The following is a 9,733-nucleotide window of genomic DNA, read 5'->3' as shown; positions in this document are numbered from 1 at the left end:
TTTTTTTTTTAAGATTTTATTTATTTATTTGACAGAGAGAGAGAGAGAGACAGCCAGTGAGAGAGGGAACACAAGCAGGGGGAGTGGGAGAGAGAAAAGCAGCCTTCCCAGTGGAGCAGGGAGCCCAATGCGGGGCTTGATCCCAGGACCATGGGAACATGCCCTGGGCTGAAGGTAGATGCTTAAGGACTGAGCCACCCAGGCGCCCCATATCGTTTTAATTCTTACATTTAGGTCTTTGATCCACTTTATTTTTTGTTTATGATATGAAGTGGAGTCCAACTTTATTCTTCTACATGTAGAAATCCAGTTTTCCCAGTACCATTTGTTGAAAAGTCGAATGGTCTTGGCACCTTGTTGAAAATCATTTGACTACATATATGTGAGGATTTCTTCCTAGGCTTTCTATTTTATTCCATTGGTCTGTAAGTCTATCCTTATGTCACTGCTACATTGTTTTGATTACTGTCACTTTGTAGTAAGTTTTAAAATCAGGAAGTTTGAGTCCTCCAACTTTGTTCTTTCTCAAGATTTCTTTGGTTTTCAGGACATGGATTATGTTTCTTTGTTTTCATTTTGCCAATTTCTGCTCGTAATTGGAGATCAATTGGATTAATCTAAAATACACTTAAACCATGCAGTGTTAAGTGCCTGACATGAAGCTTCTGATCACTGAGGCATCCATTTCAAAAGATATCCATCTTGAAAAATATATTGCCAGCTGTATGACACAGCTACTAGCAAAACAACCAGATAAGGAATTAGGCTGCCCCCACCCACAAAGATCCCTCTTTCAGACTTAACTTCTGCCATTTAACTCTTTTTTGTGTTTCTTATGTGCTTTTTTCCAGTAATTCTCCCATCACTTTTTTTTTGTATCCAGTTGGTTTTTATAATGTGCCGTTTTAATTTGCTTCTTTTCTTTCTTTTTTTTTCTTTATTCTTTTAGTTTTTTCTTAGTGGTTGCCTTCAGGATTAAAATCACTATCTTATAATGACCTACCGTGAATAATACCAATTTAGTTTCAATACCACACAAACACTCTGCTGGTGTACACCTCCATCTTTCCCCTTTTATACTGTTATTATTACAGACTACATTGTTATATATTGTCTGTCCATTAACACCAACTTACAATTGTTGTTTTATATATTTGCCTTTTAAATCATACAGGTAAAAACAGAGTTAAGAACCAAAGTTGAGTAGTTCTTTTATATTTACTTATGTGGTTATTTTTACCTATGTTACTTACTTCTTCAGAAGGCTTTGAGTTACTGTCTAGTGCCCGTTAATTTCAGCAGGAAGGACCCCTATAGCTAATTTTTTAGGGCCATTCTAGTAGTAACAAACTCACTTAGATTTTACCTAGGAATATCTTCATTTCTCCTTCATTCTTCTAGCATAGTTTTGCCAAATGAATGATTCTCGGTTGACAGGTGTGTGTGTGTGTGTGTGTGTGTGTGTGTGTGTGTGTGTTGTTGTTGTTGTTGGCTTGCAGCACTTGAAATACATCAACTCACTGCCTTCTGGTCTCCAAGATTCCTGATGAGAAATTGACGGACAGTTTTATTAAAAGTCCCTTGTATGTGACAAGTCGCTTCTCTCTCACTGATTTCAAGTTTCTGTTTTTATTTTTTTTAAAGTTGATTATGATGTGTCTTTTGGTGGGTCTCTTTGAGTTTATCCTACCTGAAATTCATTGAGCATCTTGGATTTATAGATTTATAGTCTCTTCTCAAATTTGGGATGCTTTCAGACATTATTTCTTCCAATATTCTCTCTGCTCCTTTCTCTTTTTGTCTGCTGAGATTCTTACACTCTGTAAGTTGGCTCACTTAGTGTAGGATAAGGCCAATTAGGCTCTGTTCACTTTTCTTCATTCTTTTATCCTTCTGTTCCTCAGACTCAATATTTCAATTGTCTTATCTTCAAATTTGCTGATTTTTTTTCTTCAGCTTGTTCAGATCTGCTTCTGAAGCCCTCATATATATTTCACTTCAATTTTTACTGTACTTTTTAGTTTCAGAATATCTTTTTCATTCTTTTTTATAATTTCTATCTCTTTATTGTTCTTCTCACTTTGTTCATATGATCCTTTCTGTCTTTGTCCATGTCTTCCTTTAGCTCTTTAAGCAACTTTAACTTAGCTGGCTTAACATCTTTGTCTAATAACTCTGAAATCTGGGCTTCCTCAGGTATATTTTGTATCAATTTATTTCATTCCTTGAATGGGCCATATTTTTCTGTTTCTTTGTATGCCTTGTGATTTTTTTGTTGAAAAGAACACTGGATTCTTATAATGTGGTAACTCTAGAAAGCAGATCCCTGCCTCCTATGATTTCATTTATTATTGTATGGTGCATCTGTGCCAGGGATCAGCCTGAGATAAAAGCATTAAGGTTGTCTCAGGTCTCCTCTGAACTTTCATTTTCCCACGGCTTTCTAAATTCCTTCATTTATATGGTAGTTCTTGAATCTCCAAAAAAGAAGCAAACAAACTAACAGATGTGGCCACTTTAAATCCTCTGGAAGCCACCTGAGCCAGTGAACGTTGACACCAGGGCAACCACTCTTTTTGCCTATACCTCCACATTCAGAAGCAACAATTCATAATCAGAACACACAACCTGGATATTGAGGACAAAGTCTTTATTGTCCACTCTGGCTCCAGCACGCTGTGCCAGAAACACAGGTTGCTGTCCAAACAGTTGCCTACCATGGGGCTGGGGATAAGGGATGGATAGCTATTACCACACTGAGGACTTAAATCAACCAATATTAACTACAACTTACTAGCTAAACTTTATCTTAGAAGGTGCATTCAGATAGACTCCAGAATTCCAAAGCTGTTACTTGAGATAGTTTCTACCAGTATAATAGTTATCTAGGTGGACATACGGATTCCTGGAGCTTTCTACTCTGCCATCTTTCCTGATGTCAACCTGATCAGCTGTTTTCTGAAAGTCTCTCAAACTTGGGTTCCTCTCATGCATTTTTATAATTTGACAGAGATTATGAATTATTGACGAGGCTACTACAGAGGTAATATGTCCTCCCCAGTGCCTCATATAGGAGTTACTTGATGTCAATATATGTTATTGGTCTTGTTAACCTTGGTCACTTCCATCAGATGGGATCTGCCAAAACTCTACACTGTAGACTTACTATTTCCTCATAATTATTAAATATTTGGGGGGAAATGTGATTATGAAAATATCCTGTTTCTGTTTAAACTTCCCCACTCATTTCAGCATCTATCAGTAGAGCTGGCCCATGGGGGATTATTATTTGGTGTTCTGATGGTGATTTTTCTTTCCTTTTTTTTTTTTAAGATTTTATTTATTAATTTGAGAGTGAGAGAGAGAGTGAACATGAGCTGGGGGGAGGGGCAGAGGCAGAGAGAAAGAGAAGCAGACTCCCCTGTGAGCAGGGAGCCTGAGGTGGGGCTCAATCCCAGGACCCTGACTCAGATCATGACCTGAGCCAAAGGCAGACACTTAACCAACTAAGCCACCCAGGTATCCCTGATGGTGATTCTTCTTTTTTCCTCATTCCATCTAACACTTATCTATTGGAATTTTCAGGAGGAAGAGGTGTTATTTTCTGAATTTGTTCATGTATTATTTATTTATATCACTAGGGACTCCTGGATATTTATTTTGTCATCCAGTATTATGATTATTTATTTTGCTGTTCAAGTTGTTCCAACTCTGGCCATTCTCCAATCTTTAGTTTGGCTCCTATACCTTTAAAAGACATTTTTTCTTTAGTACTTCTTTACTTTCTGGTACCATAAGATGCTCTGAACTCATATTGTACTTTCCCAATTCACACAGTGTTCTCCAAGGAGCACTGGTTCCTGTTATTAAAGAATAAGCATCATAAAACAAGAGCTAAGAGCTAGGTGTACTCATTGCTACCAGACTATTGCTGCTTCTAACCCAATTCACTGTTGTTGGGTTTTTTTTTTTTTTCATTTTCATGTTAAAACAAAGCATTCTTGGGGCCAACCCCACTTGATTAGGATGTACTGTTCTTCTTTTTTAATTGCTGGACCTACCTTGCTAATACTTTAAAAATTTTGTGCTTATGTTCATAAGAGATATTTTTGTGACATTCTGTTTTTAAAATTTCTTTATCTGGCTTCAGTATCAGGATAAGTTGGGAGATATAAGCACCTTTTCTAATTTTTGAAAGAGTTTGTCTATGACTGGTACATAATTATTTATTAAATGATAGACATTATCTTAGAAGGAAAACTGTGGCTCTTATTTGTCTTTTATTGATATTTTCCACTTTACTTATATGTAACTTGATGAAGTTTCACCATGTATTATTGGATAGTTTTTTACTTTTTTTTTTTAAAGATTTTATTTATTTACTCGACAGAGAGAGAGACAGCCAGCGAGAGAGGGAACACAAGCAGGAGGAGTGGGAGAGGAAGCAGTCTCATAGCGGAGGAGCCTGATGTGGGGCTCGATCCCACAACGCCGGGATCACGCCCTGAGCCGAAGGCAGATGCTTAACCGCTGTGCCACCCAGGCACTCCTGGATAGNGCTCGATCCCACAATGCCGGGATCACGCCCTGAGCCGAAGGCAGATGCTTAACCGCTGTGCCACCCAGGCGCTCCTGGATAGTTTTTTTTACTTAAGCAAAGGAAAAATATTCAAGAAAAAAATTTCCGTCTTATATAAAGTGAGTTGGGTTTAAAATGTTCTTAAAGGGGCACCTGGCTGGCTCAGTTGGTAAAGCATGTGACCTTTGGTCTCAAGGTTGTGAGTTCAAGCCTCATGTTGGGTGTAGAGCTTACTTAAAACAAACAAACAAACAAACAAACAAAAAACTAAAATGTTCCTGGGGCGCCTGTGTGGCTCAGTCAGTTAAGCATCTGCCTTTGGCTCAGGTCATCATCCCTGGGTCCTTGGATTAAGGACCCCCATCAGGCTCCCTGCTCAGTGAGGAGTCTGTGTCTCCCTCTTCCTCTGCCCTTCCCCCTGCTCATGCTTGCGTGCTCTCGCTCTCTCTCAAATAAATGAATAAAATCTTTAAAAAAACTAAAATGTTCTTAAAAACTAGTTTTATTCTTTTAAAAATCTATTCTGTAGGAAAAAATAGGGCTTTTTTGGTTTCATTCTTATAATACTTCTCCATTCAAAAACTCTTAAGTTGCCCAAATAAATCACTGTACCTATATATTTCAATAGCTCTCATATCTTCTTCATCAAATTCATCTTCAGCTTCCTTCAGCTGTGCAAGAGTCATCTTTTCATATGGTTTAACTAAAACAAAATAAATTTTAGATAACTGAATTATTTAAAAACAATTTTTAAATACATGGCTAGAAAAACAATATATAGATAAATGGAGATAAAGAATATCTTTAATGTTCCAGGTTCTCCAGTATATAAATCTATTTTGTGGCTGACTGATTCAGGTTTGTTTAAAGTATGAGTTTCCCTCCAAGTTCACAGAACTATCAAGCTACATTTAAAGTAGATGTGAACATCAATAAGACCCGATTAATTTAGTTTCCCCAAGTACCTGAAAATCTTGACAAATGAAACAAACTATATAAGTGATCAAAATAGAAGATAATCACGAGGTAGAGAAAAGGCTCACTAGATTAGATACCAGGACATTTCAGCTCTTTTACTAACTAGCTTGTGACATTCGACATATCAATTAAAAATTTTACGTGTCAGCATCCTAATTTCAAAAATATGGGTGGGATTTCTAATGTCCTTTCTCCCTCTAAGTTTATGAAATAAATTTCGCTATCATTATCTCCTTCATCCAGCCCACTAAATGCATAACTGTACCCATTGCTTCTTTCTGTAAACGTAAAACCATTTCTTCAATTTCATCTTTTGGCTCTTGTTTTGGAGGAAGAATGCCAAAATCTCTTAAAATTTCATTCCATTCTGTATCTTCATTTGGATCCTATTAAAAAAATAGAAAATCTATTAACATAGTTGTGCATTTTAATATGTGTATGTGAAATTGATATATAGCATTTTCAACTATGCAATTGCTCATGAGCTCTATGATAACTAGATAATTAGTTTCAAAGACTAGAAGAAAGTGGCCTACTTTTTCCTCACTTCCCAGCATTAGTGGTATATATACTTCAATAAATAGGATACATCTTCTACCCTCAAAGTTACCCTGAGATGTTTAATAAAAAATCAATTTGGAACACATATATCAGATATTAATGAAGTAAACTCATAAATCATGGAAAATTCTCTGATGACTAGAGAGGCCAAAACCAATTCACAACATGCACAAACACTGTTTTGTTTTTTTGCATAGGAATTTAAGACCTCCACGTGAACATGCTTTTCTTTTCAACTATACAGCTTCAAGGGGCTCGTCCTCCCAGGCTAAATGTTAGAAGAGGCTAGGAATTTTTCCATAGTTTAAATTCTGTCTAATCATAGTTTCTTTCTATGAGAGTTAATCTTTTCCTTGTAACTTAGACTTTGATATTTTATTTATTTATTTATTTATTTATTTATTTATTTATTTATTTATTTTTTAAAAGATTTTATTTACTTGACAGAGATAGAGACAGCCAGCGAGAGAGGGAACACAAGCAGGNAGGAGCCTGATGTGGGGCTCGATCCCGTAACGCCGGGATCACGCCCTGAGCCGAAGGCAGACGCTTAACCGCTGTGCCACCCAGGCGCCCCTAGACTTTGATATTTTATTTGCTACTTTTCCCGAGGTTGTAATATATTAATTCTTTTCTTTCTAGTCTGCTGTCCATTTTCTCTGATATTTCCAGAAAAATAGAGAACTTTATATACATGAAGGAATACTGTGGCAAAGTATTTCATGACCTTGAATGAGCTCCACATTCTGGTATTCACATCACATCATGGCTTCCTCTCCTTGATTACGGGTGAGAACTGTGATATGCTTCTAACCAAAAGAACATGGCAAATATGAAGAAATGTCATTTCTGTGATTATACTCCATGTTATAACTCCATCTTGCCAGCATGCTTCTCACCTGGCTGGCTTTGATAAAGCAAGCCGCCATATTGTGAGGTGCCCTATGGAGAGAACTATGTGACTATGCATAACCCAAAATCAGCTAGACATTGAGGTCCGTAGTCAAATGGCCCCAAAAGAACTGAATACTGCCAAATACCGTGTAAGTGAACTTAGAAGTGGATCCTTCCTCTGTTGTACCTTCAAATGAGACCCTAGCTTTGGCTGACCCCAGCCCCCAAGTTTGTGGTGATTTTTCATGTAAAAATAAATCACAAATACAAGTATCATCTTATTTGTCCTCTTCATTTTATTCTTTGGCCAAAGTTTTGTTTTTCTATCTACTCTTTGTCTTTTACTGGTCTCTCTGTCCATGAGATCTTCCAATCCCTACTCTGTCTATATGTCTCACAACAATAAAACAAATCAGCATCAGTAGGGGTTCTGCACTTGGTAATGGTAGACTCAGTAATCTGAATCAAGCCTTTTGCTGCGAACATCTAGTAAAATTTGAAAGCACTGGAGAATCAACAAGGCAGTGAAGAGAATTACCAGGAGAAGATCTTAGAGGAGAAAGAGACCTAGTGAGGAGTTCTGTGTTTGGGGCCATTCCCCTTGGATCAACTACTAATTCTGGAAGAGGCCAAGAAGCTGAGAAATTGAATAAAGGCTCACAGATTTGAGCACAGTGACCACAGAGAGAAATCGTTAAGAATATGATAACTAGGAGATCATCATATATTTGGAATTTAAGAAAACACTTTCTAAATAACTCATGGGTCAGAGAAAAAATCACAATGGGAATTAAAAAGCATTTGGAATTGAATGATAACAATAAAGCCACATATCAAAAATATGGGCACTGCAACTATAACAGTTCATAAAAGAAATTTTATACCCTTAATTTGATATTTATATAAAATTAAAAAGGTTTAAATATTAAGAATCCAACCAAGGAAGTCAGAAAATCTCAGAAAATCAAGATAAATGGCAAAAAAAAAATCAAAATAAAGATAGAAAGACTGAAAATAGAAAACAGTGCAACGAAAAGTGTATAATAGGATCAACAATGAGAAAAGCTGATTCTTAGAGAAGATTAATGAAATTGATAAACACTTATAAACACTTACCAAGACTGATCAAAAAACAAAAAGCGAAAAAGCACAAAAACCAATACTAGCAATGTAAAAGGGGAACTCTTGACAGGTGATACGAACATTTTAAATGAGGATCCTCTCTATTGTATTTTGCTCAGCTTTTTTTTTTCTACTTTATTATTTCTATTTTTTAAAGATTTTATTTATTTATTTGACAGAGAGAGAGACAGCCAGCAAGAGAGGGAACACAAGCAGAGGGAGTGGGAGAGGAAGAAGCAGGCTCATAGCGGAGGAGCCCAATGTGGGACTCGATCCCAGAATGCCAGGATCATGCCCTGAGCCAAAGGCAGACGCTTAACAACTGAGCCACCCAGGCGCCCCCTTTTTTTTTCTACTTTAAGGTGGAAGCTTAGATCACTGACTATGAACTCTTCTTTTCTAATATAACCACTGACGGCTATATATTTCCCCTTTACAAATTCTTTAGCTGCACCATACAAATTTTGGTATGCTATACCTTTATTATCATTCAATTTAAAATATTTCTAACTCTTTTGTAATTTTTTACTGTCGTTGTAATTATTTGGAAGGATGCTGCTTAATTTTCAAATAATTTGAACTTTTCTAGATATCTTATTAATAATTTATAATTTAATTCTCTTTGGTTAGAGTACATACTTGGTTAAATTTTGATTTTTTGAAACGTATTGACTTGTTTTATAACCCAGTATATAATGTATCTTCATGAATGCTTGAAAAAAGTGTGCATTCTGCCACTGATGGGATTTCTCTAAAAATCAAAGGACACTTGACAGATTTGTTCAAATCTTCTATTTTGTTAGCAATTTTTATATCTAGTTGTTCTATCAATTACTAAGAGGAGAGGTGTTAAAATCTCAAATTATGACTGCAGATTTGTCTATTTATCCCTTGAATTTTGTCAGTTTTGCTTTATGTATTAGAAGTCTAATTATTATGCAAATTCACAGCTATATTTGTTATATCTTCCAGAAGAATTTTTCCTTGTATCATTATAAAATCTTCCTCTTTATTTCTAGTAGTAATCCTCTTTAAGTTTATGTCTTCTCTTAAAATTTGAACGATTTTGTCCATTATTTCTTTCAATTTTTTCTGCCCTCTTTCTTCACCTTGTAGGATTCCAGTTACACGTATGTTAACCCATTTAAAAATGTTTCCTCCGTTCATTCAATCTCTATTCACACGTGTATCCTTAATGCCCATCACCCAGTTACCCCATTTCCCCCACCCACCTCCCCTCCAACAACCCTCAGTTTACATACAAGTTTTTTTGCAGACTGTATTTGTTACGGATTTTTTTGTGGATAGTGAGGGTTCCTCAAAGCTCACAGTTACTTATAACTCAAAAGCAGAATTTCCTTTTCCCTTTTGTGGCTTATCCACCCATTTATGTTCAACTGTATCTACATGTTTTAGACATATCTCACAAATAGCATATAGTTAGGGTTTTTTGTTTGTTTTTAATCCAATCTAAAAGTCTTTAATTAGAGCATAGAGTCCATTTACATTCTAGGTAAATACGGATATATTGGGTTTAGATCTACCATTTTATTTTGTGCTTCTCTGTTGGTCCTTTCCATTTTATGTTTATAATACATC

The 9,733-nt window shown here is 36.1% G+C and overlaps 1 protein-coding gene across 1 annotated transcript in view; it reads right to left on the bottom strand.

Moving 5' to 3' along the window:
- PDCL2 (phosducin like 2) overlaps window positions 1-9,733 on the bottom strand; it is a 47,485-nt gene that overhangs the window by 28,253 nt on the left and 9,499 nt on the right. The window contains exons 2-3 of the mRNA XM_019799799.2: window positions 5,823-5,943; window positions 5,192-5,282 (exon numbers count right to left, since the gene is read on the bottom strand). Of these exons, the coding sequence (XP_019655358.1) occupies window positions 5,192-5,282; window positions 5,823-5,943 (212 nt within the window). The remainder of the gene's footprint in view (window positions 1-5,191; window positions 5,283-5,822; window positions 5,944-9,733) is intronic.

Source organism: Ailuropoda melanoleuca, chromosome 11 (genome assembly GCF_002007445.2).
Source record: "Ailuropoda melanoleuca isolate Jingjing chromosome 11, ASM200744v2, whole genome shotgun sequence".
In the NCBI taxonomy this organism is placed as follows: domain Eukaryota; kingdom Metazoa; phylum Chordata; class Mammalia; order Carnivora; family Ursidae; genus Ailuropoda; species Ailuropoda melanoleuca.
The sequence above is the reverse complement of the archived record's forward strand: the minus strand, read 5'-3'. Positions and strand labels throughout refer to the sequence as shown.